The sequence below is a fragment of the Pelophylax lessonae genome, assembly GCF_965119305.1.
Source record: "Pelophylax lessonae genome assembly, chromosome: 10".
Classification (NCBI taxonomy): Eukaryota; Metazoa; Chordata; class Amphibia; order Anura; family Ranidae; genus Pelophylax; species Pelophylax lessonae.
In genome coordinates, this window is record NC_138777.1 from 127,498,003 (window position 1) to 127,518,689 (window position 20,687).

Sequence of the window (20,687 nt, forward strand, 5' to 3'; positions counted from 1 at the left end):
ATTTGTCAGATAGTTGTCCTCAAGTTTTTGCATAGTTGCTAGTTGGAGTATCCCACTCATCCCTTCTCCCATCCCAGTTCCAAATAAAATACACAAAAACCAAATCCCCTGGACTGTTCATTGACTGAGCCGAGGACTTAATGTGATAAGTTTAACTGCCTGTTGATATGGGTAACCCAGGGGAATCCATTCTCAGCAGCTCCTAAGGGGGCAGTGCTACATGTACATAGGACGACAATAAGCTGTATGCTGCATAGAGTTGGGCTTTATGGCAGAGTGGCTAGAAGAAAGCTATTACTTTCAGCAAAAAACAAAATGGCATGTTTTGAGTTTGCCAAAAGGCATGTGGGAGACTCCCAAAATGTATGGAGGAAGGTGCTCTGGTCTGATGAGACTAAAATTTAACTTTTCGGCCATCAAAGAAAATGCTATGTCTGTTGCAAACCCAACACATCACATCACCCAAAGAACACCATCCCCACAGTGAAACATGGTGGTGGCAGCATCATGCTGTTGGGATTGTTTTTCAGCAGCTGGGACTGGGAATCTGGTCAGAGTTGAGGAAAAGATGGATGATGCTAAATAAATACCACTCTGTGCGTAATTTGAGGCTAGGACGGAGGTTCACCTTCCAGCAGGACAATGACCCCAAACACACTGCTAAAGCAACACTTGAGTGATTTAAGGGGAAACATGTAAATGTGTTGGAATTGCCTAGTCAAAGCCCAGACCTCAATCCAATAGAAAATCTGTGGTTAGACTTAAAGATTGCTGTTCACCAGCGCAAACCATCCAACTTGAAGGAGTTGGAGCAGTTTTGCAAGGAGGAATGAGCAAAAATCCCAGTGGTAAGATGTGGCAAGCTCATAGAGACTTATCCAAAGTGACTTGGAGCTGTGATTGCTGCAAAAGTTGGCTCTACAAAGTATTGACTTTAGGGGGGGGGGGGGGGTGAATAGTTATGCACATTGACTTTTTCTGTTATTTTGCCCTATTTGTTGTATGCTTCACAATAAAAAATAAAAAAAACATCTTCAAAGTTGGAGGCATGTTCTGGATATTAAATGATGCAAATCCTCAAAAATCCATGTTAATTCCAGGTTGTGAAGCAACAAAACACGAAAAGTGCCAAGGGGGTGAATACTTTTGCACGACATTGTATGTCCTTAGAAAATGACTATTACAACCAATGAACAAACATATGTTGACACATGATCATGAAGTAGAATTCAATGCCGTACAGACAACAGATATATTCAAAGGGCTGCCAGTACTGGGACAAGGATCTGCCCAAATGAATTGTCTTGATGAAACCTGATATGTTTCAGACCAGTAGTCCTTCCTCAGGGGAGATAGGTATTTGTACTTCTAAAATATAGATACATGGCAATCATTCTATGCATGAGAATTATGCAAATATATGTCTTTATGACTTAATTAGTGAAATGTTATTGGCTGCTATTAATACTTAAAGGCCATATAAATACAGAAGATCAGTAAAACCATCTTCAATCCTGCTCGTTACGGTGACTGCATGGCAATACTCCAAGAGGGTTAGAAGAGGCCAGACCTACACACATTCACAGGGACCCCCAATGGGGCAAAAAGAGCCCCTATGGCACCAGCCCACGTGCAGTCAATGCAGTAATGATAGAAATATAGAGGTCACCTGCATAGGTGCCAAAATCACTCAAACAGGTATATATCAATACTTCAAATACCAAGGTCTTATAAGGAGATAAAAGGGGCAATCCTACATAGATAAAAAAACAAGACCCCAAAAGAAGATATACAAGATTGATCCACAACCAAATGGAGGTGCTTTAAGTATCCTACCACATGGAGGGGAATAAAATATCCAAATGAGGTGCAGAGCAGGTCTAGCCTCTTGCATGTTGGTGGTGATGGGCCGGGATGCGCCACGCATCACCGTGCGGGTGGATCCTCCTTGTTTGCGGTTGATGGCCACACCTGTCCAGGGTGGCGATTTGGCGCAAAAGCCCAGCTGCATCTCATTGGACTATTTTATCCCCCTCCATGCAGTAGGATACCTAAAGCACCTCCTGTCCCAGATTAGCCTCTGTTTGAACATACTGTCTGCTGGCATAATGAATTCACCCCTCTATAAGCTAACACAAGTTATTTGATTCCTCTGCAAACTGGGATGGTTTTCTTTTATAGTCCATATGATTGTGAGTCAATTTTGTATATCTTCTTTTGGGGCCTTGTTTTTCATCTATGTAGGATGGCCCCCTATTACCTCCTCATAAGACCTCAGTATTTGAAGTCATAGTATTGATATACTTTGAGTGATTTTGGCACCTATGCAGATGACCTCTATATTTCTATTATCACTATTCTATTCTATTTACAGAAACATTGACTGCTTGCCATATGGGCTCTTTTTGCCCCATTGGGGTCCCTGTGAATCTATTTCTGGTCGCTTGCTGTGCCTCTTACCCTCATGGAGTATTGCCATGCAGTCAGCCTAACAAGCAGGATTGAAGGTGGTTTTACCTATCTTCTATATTTATATGGTTGATCTTTGTAAGTATTAATAGCAGCCTATAATGTTTAACTAATTAAGTCATAAAGACATGTATGTATAGTCTTTTATGGAAGTTATGATTGCCATTTATTTATGTTTTAGAATAACTACTGTCTCCCCTGAGGAAAAACTACTGGTCCTAAACAGGTCAGGTTTCATCCTTTGGATATATCTGATGTCTGTAGGGTATTATGAGTACTACTTCATAATCATATGTCAACATATATTCGTTTATTGGTTGTACTGTCATCTTATTACAATATACGTTTTTTTTATATGAATGTTTCTATATTAAAAGAATATATGTTTTAATACAATTTGACATCTAATTCCGCCTCCATAGTTCATTAAGAGTCTTTTGTCACACCCTATGCTTTTTGTTCTAGTCATTAGAGGAATATGGAGGTTGTTATTGCTGACCTCATTAAATGTTGCCTGGCTGTCATGCTGATTCAAGTACTAAAGAAAAAGTGTCAATGACTGACCAGTCTACAGGAAAGACTTTCAAATTTTCCATGACCTTGCCGATTTGCATACTTAATAATGCGTGTTTACTTAGTGAAAATATTGCAGCCAATGAGTGAGCATAACAGCCAGGCAACTACAATCTCAAAAGGATATCAGAAATAGTATCCTATATTTTTTTTTCACTTTAAAGGCTGATTGAATAGTCTTTATGACTGGAGGAAAAGAGATTCAACCTCTACATATGGAAAGACTTCTTCACCTCAAAACTAGTTCTGGCCAGCTCAGTAGATTGTTTAGAAAAAAAGATTTGGATACATTCCTAAATGCGTAAACTATAACTGGATACTATTATTATTATTATTATTAATAATAAGGATTTCTATAGCGCCAGAAATGTACGCAGCACTTTAGAATATTAGAGGGAGACAGTACATATACAATACAATAAAATACAAGAGGATTTAGAGGGCCCTGCTCAGAAGAGCTTACAATCTAATGGGGTGGGGCAGGTGTTATAAGAGGTAAGAGTAGGGAATGAGCTGATGGCAGATTAGTTGGCGGTGTGATAAGCTTGAAAATGAGTTTTCAGGGATCGCCTGAAAGCAGCTAGAGTAGGAGATAGCAGTACAGGTTGAGGTAGAACATTCCAGAGGATGGGAGAGGCCCTGGAGAAATCCTGGAGACGAGCATGAGAGGAGGAGACAAGGGAGCTTGAGAGTAGAAGGTCTTGAGAGGAGCGGAGAGGACGATTTGGGTGATATTTGGAGACAAGATTGGTGATGTAGCTCGGGGCAGAGTTGTGAATGGCTTTGTATGTTGTGGTTAGTATTTTGAATTTAATTTGCTGGGCAATTGGGAGCCAGTGTAGGGATTGGCAGAGAGGGGAGGCAGACGCTGAGCAGTTGGTAAGGTGGATAAGCCTGGCAGCAGCGTTCATGATAGACTGAAGAGGGGATAGCCTATGAAGTGGTAGGCCTATGAGAAGGGAGTTGCAATAGTTGAGGCGAGAAATAACTAGGGAGTGAATGAGTAGCTTGGTGGTTTCAGTTGTTAAAAAGGGGCGAATTTTAGAGATGTTGCAGTTGTGAAGTCTACAAACTTTTGACAATGATTGGATTTGGGGCTGAAAGGACAGGTCAGAGTCCAGGATTACACCTAGTACCCTGGCATGAGTGGAGGGATTGATGGTTGCATAACTAATTTTGATAGAAAAGTCATGGAGGGGGGCATGGGCGGGAGGGAATATTACCAGCTCAGTTTTAGAGAGATTTAGTTTGAGGAAGTGGTGCGACATCCATGTTGATATGTCAGTAAGTAAGTTAGCAATGCGAGAGGAGACTGAAGGAGTGAGGTGAGGAGTAGACAGATAGATTTGAGTGTCATCGGCGTATAGATGGTATTGGAAGCCGTGGGCGGTTATCAAGTGACCAAGAGAGGCGGTGTAGATAGAGAAGAGGAGGGGTCCAAGAACAGAGCCTTGGGGAACCCCCATAGAAAGGGGCAATGGGGAGGAGGAGGTAGAGTTGTGGGTAACACTGAAGGAGCGCTGTGATAGGTAGGAGGAGAACCAAGATAGAGCAGAATCTTGGAGGCCAAGGGAACAGAGTTTATTAAGAAGGAGCGGGTGGTCAACAGTATCAAAGGCCGCAGAAAGGTGGAATAATAGAAGTATGGAGTAGTGGCCATTGGTTTTAGCAGTTAGTAGATCGTTTGTGAGTTTTAGTAAGGCAGTTTCTGTAGAGTGCTGCAAGCGAAAGCGAGACTGTAAGGGATCAAGAAGGTTATTTTCACTGAGGTAGGAGCTGAGACGGTTGAAGACTAAGCGTTCTAGAAGTTTAGAAGTGAATGGGAGCAGTGAAATGGGTCTTAAGTTGTTCAGGTTGGTGGGGTCTAGTGAGGGCTTTTTAAGTATGGGAGTGATCTGTGCATGTTTTAGAGGGGAGGGGAAGGTGCCACTAGAGAGGGAGAGATTGAAGATGTGAGTAAGGGAGCATAGGATAGAGTAAGAGTGTGTCCGTAGTAGTTGTGAGGGAACAGGATCCAGGGAACAGGTGATTAGGTGGGCATCTGGAAACAGTTTTTTAACCTCTTCAGTAGTAGCCAGTTCAAAGGAGGAGAGTGTTGACTGTGCTGTTAGGCAAGGTATGTTGAGTGGGGAAGATGTGGAGGTGTCCTCACGTATTGCATCAACCTTGTCTTTGAAGTGATTGGCAATCTCTTGGGCAGTGAGTGAGTTAGTGAGTAGAGGGGGTGGGGGACGAAGTAGAGAGTTAAAAGTTGAGAAGGGACAGCGGGGATTGGATGACAGGGTAGTGATAAGAGAGACAAAGTAGGCTTGTTTGGCAGCATGGAGGCATGAATTGTAAGTTTGGAGGGAAGATTTATATAGGGTGAAGTCCTGCAAGCATTTGGTTTTATGCCATCGTCGTTTGAAGAGCACGGCAGTGTCTCTTGAGATTTCTACTGTAGTAAGTTTGCCAGGGTTGCAATGGTCGGGACCTGATTCTGCGTGTAGTTAGAGGAGCAAGTGCGTCAAGTGATGATGAGAGTCAACTGTTGTAAACAGAGGTGGCCAGGTCAGGACAGGACAGGGGAGAGATTATGTCATGTAGGTGGTCAGTAGCAGAATAGAGGAGAGAGGGGTTAAAGTAACGAAGGTTCCTACAAGTAATTGTTTGCTGCTTGGGGGGTTGGGTGATTTGAGGCAAGGATACAGTGAAACTGATGAGGTTGTGATCAGAGAGAGGAAAGGGGGTGTTGGTGAGGTTGCCAGCAGAGCAGAGATGGGAGAATATAAGGTCGAGGGTATTACCATTGGAGTGAGTGGATACTAACATGCATTCTGAGGGTTCAGGAAATAATTTTTTTCTCTTGCTTTATTGTCTTTTTTTTTTTTTTTTGCCTTCTTCTGGATCAACTGTGGGCATGGGATTGTGTATATAGGGGTTTTCTATTAGTTATTTTTTTTAATTGGTTGAACTAGATGGACTTGTGAAACTATGTAATTAAAATAAACCTATAAACTATGTAATAGCCATAACTGATATCTTTGTATCTTCATACAGTGGTTTGCCCAATGCCCTGCATGAATGGTGGCCAGTGCTCTTCCAACACTCACTGCCTGTGCCCACCTGAATTCACAGGAAGATTTTGTCAGTTCCCTGCTGTACCTGGAGGTAGTGGATCACAAAGTCAGAGTGAGGCAACTGAAACAGAAGGAATAGAGCCATCATCAGGAAAACATGCAGTGTATGCTGTGCAAGTGATTACTGGGGATGATGATCCCGAAGGGAGAGGTGTGAAAATCAGTCAGTCAGCTCTTACTGTACCACTGGGACCTGGACACAGTTCTGCAGAAGGTATTTTACATTATAATAATAGTGCAAGCATGTTTTTATATGTAACAAGTATTTTATGTTTGTTTCTACTATTTTTTTTATATGTTTTTAAGGGACCTATTGAAACCTTGACTTCACACGGGCGTTCCGCTTGGCAGACTCCGCTTTGCTCAGTGGGGAATCGATCTGCTGATCCCCGCTGAGCAGGTCTATGACAGGTCCATCACCGCTCACTGTGCTGAGACAGACCTGTAAGAGCCCCGCTCTCCTCTATGGGGAGATCGGTTGAAAACGGATCGCCTGTCCGTTTTTTTATCTGATCCCATCTGACCTGATCCACCAGATGGATGCAAAATAGGGTTACCATCCATCTGGATTTCACGGAGAGGATCGGATAGCAGCGGGTGTCAGCTGACATCCGCTGCCTCATAGGGATAAATGGAGCATCCAATCAGGTCTGCCTAAAAAAAAACTGACAGGCGGATCTAATCAGAAAGCCTGTGTGAAAGGGGCCTAAAGGACTACATGAAATAATTACTTACATGTCTCAATATAAAGCAACAGTATATGTTAATAAGCTCTACTTTCTGTCCTTAAACTGCAGGCCTTTTTATAAATTGACTGTGACTAACCATGTTCTCTCAGGGAACCTTGGGCATTATGGAAGCTCCTAGTACCTCACGAGGGGAGGGATCCCAGGGAATCAGTGGCACTAGTGGCCCCAAGGTTTCCATGGCCCCCTTAGGGAACCTTATGCATCTGGAGGAGTCTCCAGAAAGGAACCTCCCCGAGGTTTAAACCATTAATAGACAAAACTCCCACACGCCCCAAGGGGAGCACTAATAAATGGGGTAAGGGCCCAATGAGAGGACCATACCTCAACCCAAGGGAACGAGGGGTGGAAAGAGAGGCTGTATACGCCCCTCCATATAGAAATCCCAATTTTAGACCCCAATGGAACCCTGGTGCCAATACAGTGGATTACAGGGGAAACTATAAAGGTCACCCTAACACTGCCAGTGGCACATATGATCCTCAACATAATAGGTACGAACCTTTATATGATCAAATGGAGGTGAAAGAGGACAGTTATGAAATTCCATATGAAAATCAATACATGACCCCTTTAAGCTCCAAACCCAAGGGTTTTTTGGGAAAAGGCCAGGGGAAAGGAAAAAGAAAAAAACAAGGGGCTTTAGGGGAGGAAACACCAAGAAAAAAGAAAAGGTAACAGCCAAAGGAATTTTCAATCTGAGTGGAGTTAGTTTGACCAATGCAGAAAAATGTACCCTAGGGAAAGGTTTGAAATTTGCACCTATGGAAACTATGAACAAGTTTGAAATGTTTATAGACATTTAAAAATACATCAGAAAATTAAATATCAAGAGGCATTTTTTGTCAAATACAATTGTGAAGAACATTGAACCGACAAAAAAACTCTCAATATGTTCATACAGGTATGCGCAGTGCCTCCCTGTTTAACCCCCCCAGGGGTCCAAGGGGGTAATATTTCTGTGTTTAGGGATTTAGTACTTAAAGATTTTGAAGAAAGTACCTTTAAACATAAATCCCATGGAGATTTAAAGCGGTAGTATCCCGCTTTTTGACACTTTTACCTACAGGTAAGCCTATAATAAGGCTTACCTGTAGGTACAAATAATATCTCCTAAACCGGCATGGTTTAGGAGATATTTACAGTGCATGCAGCCGCTCGCGCGAGCGGCGCATGCGCTCTGAAGGTCCGGGGGGACCTTCAATTAGTTTGCCGGAGCTTGCCGGAAAAATCACTCACGCGCATGCGCGGGAGTGACGTCATCGCGGCTCCGGCCAATCATCGCGCCGGAGCCGTCTCTTTCGGCCAATCAGCGCGCCGGAGCCGCCGAACCTGGAAGAGACTGCGAGGGATCATGCCAGCGCCCGCAGCGATGTCCGGGGGTCCGTGTCGGGGCTTCGTTTTAAGGTAAGTTACACATAATGGGCTAGTATGCGATGCATACTAGCTCATTATGCCTTTGTCTTGCAGGTTTTTTTTTTTTTTTTTTTTTTTATAGGGTTTACAACCGCTTTAACGGCGGGAGTGAAATCCCTTTGTAATAACAAAAATTTAGTTATCCGTCCAACGGATAAAGGGGAGGTGTCGTGTTATTAAATAAAGAAGACTATTTGGAAGAAATGCTGAATCGACTATCTGATTCCAAAACTTATGAAATACTTAAACGGGATCCTGTACAGTATATTCTTATAAGAGTCAATTGGAATGTATTTTAGAAAAAGGTTATAAAGAAGGAATTTTGGACAAACAAAAGGGAGAATTTCTTGTTCCCTTAGCCCCATATACTACTTACCGAAAATACATAAGTCTCTAGAGAAGCCCCCAGGGAGACCTAAGGGAGAGTAAATGGCACAGATTTAGTGTCGGCCCGTATGGGGAAATATGTGGATTGTTTCCTCCAGCCTTTGGTGATGGGCACTTCGGCCTTTCTTAACCACTTCCATACAGAGCAGTTACACCCCCTTCCTGCCCAGACCAATTTTCAGCTTTCAGCGCTCTCACACTTTGAATGATAATTACTCAGTCATGCAACTCTGTACCCAATCAAGTTTTTTATAATTGGTTTCATACAAATAGAGCTTTCTTTTGGTAGTATTTATTCACCACTGGGTTTTTTATTTTTTGTGATAAAAGTGAAAAAAGAGCGAACATTTCGAAAAAAAAACATTTTTTAATAGTTTCTATTATAAAATGTTGTTTTCATAAATTTGGGCCAAAATTTATACTAATACATATCTTTGGTAAAAATAACCCAAATTAATGGTTATTATTTAGTCTGTGTGAAAGTTATAGAGTCTACAAGCTATGGTGCCAATCATTGAAAATTGATCACACCTAATCACACCTGATGTACCGATGGCCTATCTCATTTCTAGAGGCCCTGAAATGTCAGGATAGTACAAATATCCCCCAAATGACCCCTTTTTGGAAAGTAGTCCAGGGTATTTAGTAAGAGGCATGGTGAGTTTTTTGAAGTTGTAATTCTTTCCCACAATTCTTGGAAAAATGAAGAAATCATTTTTTTTACACAAAATTGTCATAGTAACAAGTTTTTCTCACACACAGTATATGCATACTTGCAATTACACCCCAAAATACATTCTGCTACTCCTGCTGAGTATGGCAATACCACATGTGTGAGACTTTTACACAGCCTGGCCACCTACAGACATTCAAGGAGCAGGTGTTCTAGGAGCATAAATTACACATATAATTTCTTAATGACTTATCACACTTTTGAAGGCCCTGGAGCACCAGGACAATGGAATTACCAACAAAATGACCCCATTTTGGAAAGCAAACACCCCAACGTATATTCTATGAGGCATAATGAGTCTTTTGAACATGTTATTTTTTTTCCACAAGTTTTTGGAAAATGTGGAAAGAAAATGAAAACGCATTTTTTTTTTACAAGTTTTCAATTTATAAGATATTTCTAACACATAGCATGTACATAGGAAAAATGACACCCCAAAATACATTTTGCTCCTCCTCCTGAGTATGGCAATACCACATATGTTAGACTTTGTCACAGCATAGCCACATACAGAGGCACAACATGCAAGGAGCACCGTCAGGTGTTCTAGAAGCATAAATTGCACATATAATTTCATTACAACCAATCACACTTTTGAAGGCCCTGGAACACCAGGACAATAAACCCCCCACAAAATGACCCCATTTTGGAAAGCAAACACCCCAACACATAATCTAGGAGGCATGAGCTGCAGATAGGTACTCAAGTACTCTGATGGGCTGCAGACAGGTACTCAGGTACACTGATCGACTTCAGAAAGGTACTCGGGTACTCTGATGGGCTTCAGAGAGGTACTTGGGTATTCTGATGGGCTAGAGACAGGTACTCGGGTAATATGATGGGCTGCAGATAGGTACTCGGGCACTCTGGGCTGGAGACAGGTACTCGGGTACTCTGGGCTGGAGACAGGTACTCTGGGCTGGAGACAGGTACTTGGGTACTCTGGGCTGGAGACAGGTACTTGGGTACCCTGATGGGCTACAGAGAGGTACTATGATGGGCTGCAGAGAGGTATTCGGGTACTCTGATGGGCTGGAGACAGGTACTCTGATACTTTGATGGGCAGAAGAAAGGTACTCAGGTACTCTATTGGGCTGCAGAAAGGTACTCAGATACCCTGATGGGCTGGGGAAAGGTACTCAGGTATTCTGATGGGCTGCAGATAGGTACTCTGAAGGGCTGGAGACAGGTACTCAGGTACTCCGATGACAGGTACTCGGGTACTCCGACGGCAGGTACTCGGGTACGCCGATGGCAGGTACTCGGGTACTCCGATGGCAGGTACTTGGGGACTCTGATGGGCTGGTGACAGGTACTTGGGTACGCTGATGACATGTTCTCGGGTATTCTGATGGGATACAGAGAGGTACTCGGGTACTCTGATGGGCTGGTGACAGTTACTCGGGTACTCTGGTGACAGTTACTCGGGTACTCTGGTGACAGGTACTCAGGTACTCTGATGACAGGTACTCTGGGACTCTGGTGACAGTTACTCGGGTACTCTGGTGACAGGTACTCAGGTACTCTGATGACAGGTACTCGGGTACTCTAATGACAGGTACTCAAAGTTCCCGAGTACCTGTCATCAGAGTACCCGAGTACCTGTCACCAGCCCATCAGAGTACCCGAGTACCTGTCATCAGAGTACCCAAGTACCTATCAACAGAGTACCAGAATACCTGTCACCAGCCCATCAGAGTACCTAAATACCTGTCACCAGCCCATCAGAGTACCCGAGTACCTGTCATCAGAGTACCTGATGGGCTGGTGGCAGGTACTCAGGTACTCTGATGGGCTTGTGACAGGTACTTTGAAGGGCTAGTGACAGGTACTCTTTATTGGGGGGGGGGGGGGCAATCAGTGTGTTTTGGGGTGCACTGTAATCGGTAACTAGCTGTTACTGCAATCTCCTCCTCACACAGGATCAGTGTGTGAGGAGGAGAATACGGTGACAGCTAGTTACATAGTTACATAGTAGGTGAGGTCGAATAAAGACAATAGTCCATCCAGTTCAACCTGTGTAGGTGTGTGTGGCTGTAATCATCTCACATACCCCTGAATGTTCTGATCCTTGAGATGTACGTCCAAGAGTCTTTTGAAAGCCACCATACTTCCCGCAGAAACCACCTCTTGTGGTAGAGAATTACACAATCTTGTAGCCCTAACAGTAAAGAACCTCTCACGTTGCCTGAGGTTAAAACACTTCTCCTCTAATTGCATTGTATGCCCTCGAGTCCTCATGCAATCCCTTTGACTGAATAGCTGTTTTTCTATGCCGAGATCACCATTGAGATATTTATAAATTGCTATCATGTCCCCTCTCAGGCGTCTCTTCTCCAGGGACAATAAATAAAGTGATTGCAGATGCTCTTCATAATTAAGGTCCTCCAATCCCCTAATTAGTTTAGTTGCTCTTCTCTGGACTCTCTCCAGCTCCAACATATCCCTCCTGAGGACTGGCGACCAGAACTGGACAGAATACTCCAGATGTGGTCGGACCAGAGTTTTATAAAGTGGAAGGATTATAGTCTTATCTCTGGAATACATCCCTTTCTTTATGCATGCTAATATTCTGCTGGCTTTGGCAGCTGCCGCTTGACATTGCATGCTATTGCCTAGTCTATCATCTACCAAGACTCCCAGATCTTTCTCCATTTTTCATTCCCCCAAGGGTTCCCCCCCTAACGTGTATTGTGCTTTTATGTTTTTAGTCCCCAAGTGCAAAACCTTACACTTCTCCACATTAAACCTCATTTGCCATGTCGTTGCCCACTCTGTTATTTTGTCCAGGTCATTCTGTAGGATATCTGCTTCATGCTGTGCAGTTATTGCCCTGGCCAATTTTGTGTCATCTGCAAAAACTGATATAGAACTACTGATCCCGTCCTCAATGTTGTTTATGAATAAATTGAACAAGGTTGGTCCCAGGACTGAGCCTTGGGGGACCCCGCTTACCACCTCAGACCAGTCTGAGTATGCGCTGTTTATTACCACCCTTTGTACACACCCTTTTAGCCAGTTCCGTATCCAAGAGCAAACCCTGCGGTCGATACCTGCAGACCTTACTTTATAAATTAAGCGCTTGTGGGGAACTGTATCAAACGCCTTAGCGAAATCCAGGTACACCACATCCACTGGTCTGCCCCTATCTAGCTCACAGCTCACCTCCTCGTAGAATGTTAAGCGATTGGTTTGACAAGAACGCTCATTTGTAAACCCGTGCTGATTACTGGTGATGATGTTGTTGTCTTTAGCAAACTCTACGATATAGTCCCTTATCATCCCCTCCAGAAGTTTACATACTATCGATGTCAGACTGACAGGCCTATAATTTCCCGGGATATGCCTCTGCCCTTTTTTGAATATCGGTAACACGTTAGCTTTCCTCCAATCCCCAGGTACATTGCCTGTCATAATACTGTCAGCAAGGATCAGGAACAGTGGTCTAGATATAATCTTACTGAGTTCTTTGAATACTCTCGGATGTACGTCATCCGGGCCTGGTGATTTTTTGTGTTAATTTTATCCAGCCTTTCTCTGATTTCACCCTCTGTTAGCCATAGCGGCAAGACCTGTGTATTACTACTAACCATATAGTCGTGGTCAGTGTACCCCTCCTTTTCCTGTGTAAAGACTGATGAGAAAAAAGCATTCAGCACGGTTGCTTTTTCAGTGTCCTCTGTAACCATCCTCCCATCATTGTTAATTATGTGTGCAATATGCTCTGCCCTAGCTTTTTTGCTGTTGATATATTTAAAGAATTTCTTTGGGTTCTTTTTACTATCCTCCGCTATTTGTCTCTCAAAGTTGATTTTAGCCATTTTGATTTCGTATTTACTTTTCCTATTTGCCTCCTTGTATTGCTCGAAAGCCGATACTGTGCCCTCTGATTTATATTTCTGGAAGGACATTTTTTTCCCCTAATAAGTTTTTTAACATTACGGTTTAGCCAGCTAGGTTTGGCTTTGTCTCTTCTAAATGTATTTCTAATAGGAATGCACTGCAAGATGCATTTGTTTAATATGTTCCTAAAGTATTCCCATTTTTCCTCCGTGGTCAGTGATCCCAGGGTTTGGTCCCAGTTTGCCCTTTCCATCAATGAGCACAATTTTGGAAAGTTTGCCCTTCTGAAGTTTAGGGTTCTTATGTTCCCCACTTGCCTTGTTATATTGTTATTTATGCTAAATGTGATCATCCTGTGATCGCTAGAGCCCAGGTTGTCCTGGACTCCTACCTCCGAGATTAGGTCTGGGTCATTAGTGATCAACAGATCCAGGACTGCATTTTCTCTAGTAGGAGAATCCGCCAACTGTGACATGTAGTTGTCCTGTAAGGTTTCCGTGAATAGATGGGCCTTCTGTGAGTGTGTAGTCCCCTCTTCCCAGTCAATGTCGGGATAATTGAAGTCCCCAGATCCCAGTTTTGCCACTTTACCCAACAGTGATATAAATTCCAGCTCTACCTCCTCCCTTTGGTTGGGTGGCCTATAGCAAACCCCCATAATTACTTTTCCCTTTTCTTCTTCCCTAAGGAGTTCTACCCACACGGATTTTAACTCCATACTCATCCCTTCCATAATATCTTTCCTCTCTATCACCCTTACATTATTCTTGACATAGAGACATACCCCTCCCCCTCTTTTTCCTACCCTGTCCTTCCGATACACCGAATACCCTTGGATATTGGCCAGCCAGTCATGTGAGGGGTCGAACCAGGTTTCCGTTATTCCCACAAGGTCTATGTCTTCCTCATGTACTAACATTTCCAACTCATCCATTTTACTAGCTAGGCTCCTGACATTAGCACATACCCCTCTTAGTTTTGTGGAAGTTGATCGTGAATGGTGATTATGTTTATTCCTGTTTGGTCTGAGGTTTTCCCACACAGACCCCCCAATTGACGTTATGGAACTACTGTCGCTGCTGACACTACTACTGCCTTCTGTCCTTTGCTCCCTCCTGACTGACTCTACTTCTGAGCCCTCCCCCCAGTCTCCTAGTTTAAAAGCCCCTCCAACTTGGTGGCCATCTTTCTCCCCAAAAGAGCTGTACCGTTCCCATTAAGGTGCAGCCCATCCTTAGTAAAGAGCCGGTAGCTGACTGAGAAGTCAGCCCAGTTCTCCATGAACCCAAACCCCTCCTTCCTACACCAATTCCTCAGCCACTTGTTAAGTTCCCTAAGCTCCTTCTGCCTCTCCTGTGTCGTTCGAGGTACCGGCAGTATTTCAGAGAAAACCACCTTGGAGGTCCTATTCCTCAATCTATTCCCTAAGTCCCTGAAATCGTTCTTTAGGATCCTCCACCTTCCTTTTACTTGGTCATTAGTGCCCACATGCACCATGACCACTGGGTCATCCCCAGCCCTGCCCAATAATCTGTCTACCCGATCCGCGATGTGCCGAACTCACATACTGTCCGGCTACCGCAATCTTTTCGACAGATTGCCCTCTCTGTCCTCATGATGATTGAGTCCCCAACTACCACAACCTGTCTAACCTTTCCTGAATCTCGGCCCCCCTTCTTCCTGAAGCCGCCACTCCCCTGGCAGCTGGGGGAGGGCGCCTGCTCCAGCACTGCCACCCCTGAGCTGATATCCCCCTCAACCTGCAACTTGGCAAATTTGTTGGGGTGTACCAACTCAGGACTGGCCTCCCTGACACTCATCCCTCTGATGCCTGTGTCTCCTCTACTCCTCCCTCCTCTATGCCAGCCCCTGCCAGCGCCTGATGGGTAATGTCCAAGCTCCTTTCCAGGTTGTTGATGCTACGCAGTGTTGCCACTATGTTTTCTAGATCCAGGATCTGGGCTTCCAGAGCAACAAGTCGCACACATCCTGCACAGCGGTATTCGCCCTCGATTGGTTCATCAAGGAACGCTTACATGAAGCAAGAAGTGCACTGAGTGGCATCCCCAATCCTGTCGGACATTATTACCCACTACTCTATGGGGATAATGGTAACGACCTGCTATTACTTACCTACACTACCTCTATCTCCCCTGATACTTAACCTAGGGTACTAAGATACTTACCAGTCGCTAAGATACTCACCAGTCGCTAAGATACTCACCAGTTACTAAGATACTCACCAGTTGCTAAGATACTTACCAGTCTTCCCAAGTACTCAGTCGCAGAGCACGCTCAGTCAGTCGCAGGGCACCGTCAGTCGCAGGGCACTGTCAGTCGCAGGGAACCATCGGTCGCAGGGCACCGTTGGGTGCAGGGCACAGTCAGTCGCAGGGCACAGTCAGTCACGGGGCACAGTCAGTCGCGGGGCACAGTCAGTCGCGGGGCACAGTCAGTTCGCGGGGCACAGTCAGTCGCGGGGCACAGTCAGTTCGCGGGGCACAGTCAGTCGCGGGGCACAGTCAGTCGCAGGGCACAGTCAGTTGCAGATCATGGTCAGTCAGTCACAGATCGCTATCAGTCGCAGAGCAAGGTCAGTCAGTTAGTCGCAGATCGCTATCAGTCACAGAGCACGGTCAGTCAGTCACAGATCACTATCAGTCGCAGAGCACGGTCAGTCACAGATTGCTATCAGTCGCAGAGCACAGTTAATCAGTCACAGGTCGCTATCAGTCACAGAGCACGGTCAGTCAGTCACAGATCGCTAACAGTCGCAGAGCACGGTCAGTCACAGATCACTATCAGTAGCAGAGCACGGTCAGTCACAGATCACTGTCAGTCACAAAGCACGGTCAGTCAGTCACAGATCGCTATCAGTCGCAGAGCATGGTCAGTCAGTCACAGATTGCAGATCGCTATCAGTCGCAGAGCATGTTTATTCACAGATCGCTATCAGTCGCAGAGCAATTCAGTCACAGGTCACTAACAGTCGCTGAGCATGGTCAGTCAGTCACAGATCGCTATCAGTCGCAGAGCACAGTCAGTCAGTCACAGATCGCTATCAGTCGCAGAGCACGGTCAGTCAGTCACAGATCGCTATCAGTCGCAGAGCACGGTCAGTCAGTCACAGATCGCTATCAGTCGCAGAGCACGGTCAGTCAGTCACAGATCGCTATCAGCCGCAGAGCAGGTCAGTCACAGATCGCTATCAGTCGCAGAGCACGGTCAGTCACAGATTGCTATCAGTCACAGATCGCTATATGGTCAGTCAGTCCCAGATCGCTATCGGTTGCAGAGCACAGTCACACAGCTATCGGTCACAGAGCACAGTCACACAGCTATTGGTCACAGAGCACAGTCAGTCGCAGGGTCAGTCAGTCGCAGAGCAGTGTCAGTCGCAGGGCACAGTCAGTTGCAGGGCACAGTCAGTCGCAGGGCACAGTCAGTCGCAGGGCACAATCAGTCGCAGGGCACAATCAGCCACAGATCGCTATCAGTCACAGAGCAGGTCAGTCACAGGTCACTAACAGTCGCTGAGCATGGTCAGTCAGTCACAGATCGCTATCAGTCGCAGAGCACAGTCAGTCAGTCACAGATCGCTATCAGTCGCAGAGCACGGTCAGTCAGTCACAGATCGCTATCAGTCGCAGACCACGGTCAGTCAGTCACAGATCACTATCAGTCGCAGAGCACGGTCAGTCACAGATCGCTATCAGCCGCAGATCGCTATATGGTCAGTCAGTCCCAGATCGCTATCGGTTGCAGAGCACAGTCACACAGCTATCGGTCACAGAGCACAGTCACATAGCTATTGGTCACACAGTCACACAGCTATCAGTCGCAGAGCATAGTCACACAGCTATCAGTGGGAGAGCACAGTCACACGGCTATCAGTCGCAGAGCACAGTCACACGGCTATCAGTCGCAGAGCACAGTCACACGGCTATCAGTCGCAGAGCACAGTCACACAGCTTATCGGTCGCAGAGCACAGTCACACAGCTATCGGTCACAGAGCACAGTCACACAGCTATCGGTTTACAGAGCACAGTCACACAGCTATTGGTTCACAGAGCACACACAGCTCTCTCCCCCACCTTGCTTGCAGCTGCTGCCTCACACACTGTCTCACACACTGGGAAAGGTCTCCTCCTCCTCTCTTCCTCCCCTGCTTCCGGGAATGCTCTCCTCCTCTCCTCAGTACTGTGCGGTGTCCGTCCTCCGCCGCCACTACCGCTGCTCTCTGTCCTGGTCCCTGGGGTCCTCTGCACCCGCACTCTCGCGCCCGGCTTCCGGTATTCTAGTGCGGCTCCCCCCACACGTGTCACCCGCGGCTCTTCCTCCATAGCTCCCTCGCTGCAGTTGCTGCTGCTCCCTTGCTGCAGATTGCTGCTGCTCCGCCCACACTGCTTCCGGGAACAGTTACCCTGTTCTCTGTTGACATTCTGTGACCGGCTGTGATTGGAAACAGCCGGTCATGTGGTAAAGAGCCAATTTAATTGGCTCTTTACCCTGATCAGGGATGGTGTCACGATCCGGGGTCAGGCTCGAAGACCAGTAGCTATAGCAGTCGCAGGTCACACAGGGACCAGCAGGATAGGAACACTGACAGGTCACCCAGGCAGATGACGCAGGCTCACCTGAGGTGCGGAGTCTAAGTACTAACCGGTCTTCACCAGCGCTCCTGAAGGTGGAGATGGATTTTGCTGCGTGTTAGCACCAGGTCGCGGTCCTCAAGATCGCCCCACCAGGAGGTGAGCAAGTCAGAGTCCAGTAGCAGATAGGGATTAAGCTGAAATGTAGTCAACGAGTAGCCAAAGGTCGGTAACCAGTAGTTGCAGGTTGGGATCAAGCAGAAGAGTAGTCGAGGAACAAGCCAAGTGTCGATAACGGATGGTAGCAAAGATACGGACGGCAGCAGGAGAGACAAGCGAGATATCGGCTGTTGAAGGCACAATATTCTGGCGACCAGGAAGTGCAAAGACATGGCTTATAACAGGAAGTTCATGGGAGGAGTAAAGGGTTCAAGGTTCAAGGTAATAAAGATTCACAGCAAGATCATTCAAGGATTTGTCCAGGGAGCTGTCCAGCATTCCAGGTAGATCAGCAAGTAGAGTCATTGCCAGACACCATGGAGGTCCCAGGTTCAAGTCCGGGTCCTGACAGTACTCCCCTCCTCCCAGGACGTCCGCTGGATGTCTTAGGACCAGGTTTAAGAGGAAACCTCTGGTGGAACTCCTTTGTTAATCTAGGGGCATGAACATTTTCTTCTGGTCCATATCCTTCCCATTGAACCAGATATTGTAATTTATTCCTAAAGATCCTGGAATCAAGAATTCTCTCCACTACAAATTCTTCTTCACCCTGTACTTCAACAGGTGGAGGAGGCGGAAAAATTCTTCCAGGAAAGGGATTTTCCTTAAATTAATTGAGCAGTGATATGCGAAAAACCGGGTGAATTCTCATACTTTCGGGAAGTTTTAAACGGAAAGTGACTGGGTTAACCTGAGCAGAAATCTGGAAAGGTCCCACAAACTTTTGTCCCAACTTTGCAGATGGAACATGGACCTTCAAATTTTTGGTTGATAACCAAACCTTGTCACCCACTTGAAAGGTAGGAAGTGATCGGGGATGTCTATCAGCAGCCTTCTTGTAACATTCCTGAGCCTCCTTCAAAGTCTCAATTAATTTCTCCTGAATCTCTTGCAACATAGTTAATCTGTTGGCTACAGCAGGAATTGGAGTTGAGATAGGGAGATCAGGAATAAAAACTGGATGATAACCATTGTTTAAGAAAAACGGGCTTTGAGAGGTTGAGCTATGTCTAGAATTGTTGTAAGAAAACTCTGTCGTGGGAAGATAGTCCACCCAGTCATCCTGAAGATAACTAACAAAACATTGAAGGTACTGTTCTAAAGTTTGATTGGTCCTCTCAGTCTGACCATTAGACTGAGGATGAAAAGCAGAAGACAGGTTGATTGCTACTCCTAAAGCTGAGCAAAAGCTTTTCCAAAACTTTGAAGTAAACTGTAATCCTCAATCTGACACAACGTCTTCATGAAGACTTCTCGAACCATCAACTCTGCAGTTTTTTTCCGAAGAGGGTACCCCCTTAACTGGTATAAAGTGAGCCATCTTGGTGAGGCGGTCAACAAACACCTCCTTTTGAGGGGGGTAAATCAACCACAAAGTCCATAGAAATTGACCCCCATGGTCTTGATGGGATAGGGAGTGGTTGGAGCACCCCCAAAGGAGAAGCTTGGGGTGTCTTATTGCGTGCACAGGTCAGGCATGAGGCTACATACCTTTTAACATCTTTCTTGCACCCAGGCCACCAAAAGGAACGTGATAAAAGTTCCTCTGTTTTAGAAACTCCAAAATGTCCAGCAAGTTTTGAGTCATGACTCACCCGGAGGACTTCAACCCGAGCAGCCTCAGGTACATAGAGGCGATGCGTTTTAATCCAAAAGCCATTCTTGAACTCAAGATTGACGTCCATAGGAGGATTATTGAGGAGTGAGTCATTCTCGTACCCTTCTTTGAGGAGACTCAAGAATGCCTTTGAACTTGTGACACCTAGGAAGTTCTTTTGAGGCAGAATTGTGCATTCAGAATTGTTCTCCTGGGAAGGCCCCGACAACATCCGTGATAAGGCATCAGCCTTACCATTTCTTGACCCAGGTCTATATGAGATAATAAAATTAAATCTAGAAAAGAACAGCGACCAACGTGCTTGTCTAGAAGACAATCTTTTGGCTGAACAAATTAATTCTAGATTTCTGTGATCAGTGAGAACGGTCACAGGATGCTTAGTACCTTCCAGCAAATGCCTCCATTCGGAAAAGGCTTCCTTAATTGCCAGTAACTCCTTATTCCTATGTCATAATTCCTTTCGGCTGAAGACATTAAACGAGAAAAGTAAGCACAAGGATGAAGCTGCATCTTTTCACCGCTTCGTTGAGAAAGGATCGCAACCACAGCAAAGTCAGAAGCATCCACTTCCACTACAAAAGGTAGCTCAGGATTGGGATGTACCAATACTGGTGCAGAAGTGAACAGAGTCTTTAACTTAGCAAAAGCAGCCTGAGCATTAGATGACCACACAAAGGGCACTCCTTTCTTTGTCAGCTGTGTAATCGGAGCTATCACCTTAGAGAAATTTCTTATGAATTTCCTGTAGAAATTGGCAAACCCGATGAATCTTTGAATTTCCTTAACGTTTCCAGGGACAGGCCAATCTACTACTGCTCTAATCTTCTCAGGATCCATGCTTACTCCATCTGGTGAAATAATATACCCCAGAAACTGGATCTGGGTTTGTTCAAACTCACATTTCTCCAATTTGATATAAAGTCGATTCTGCCTTAATCTTTCAAGGACAGTGCAAACATGCTTGCGATGCT

General features: G+C 45.3%; 1 protein-coding gene across 2 annotated transcripts in view; it reads left to right on the forward strand.

Annotated features, from left to right (window-relative positions):
• Positions 1–20,687, forward strand: part of LTBP3 (latent transforming growth factor beta binding protein 3) — a 1,036,617-nt gene that overhangs the window by 76,941 nt on the left and 938,989 nt on the right. For both annotated transcript variants that reach the window (XM_082271069.1, XM_082271070.1), the window contains exon 2: positions 6,082–6,375. In XM_082271069.1, coding sequence (XP_082127195.1) covers positions 6,082–6,375 — 294 coding nt within the window. The remainder of the gene's footprint in view (positions 1–6,081; positions 6,376–20,687) is intronic.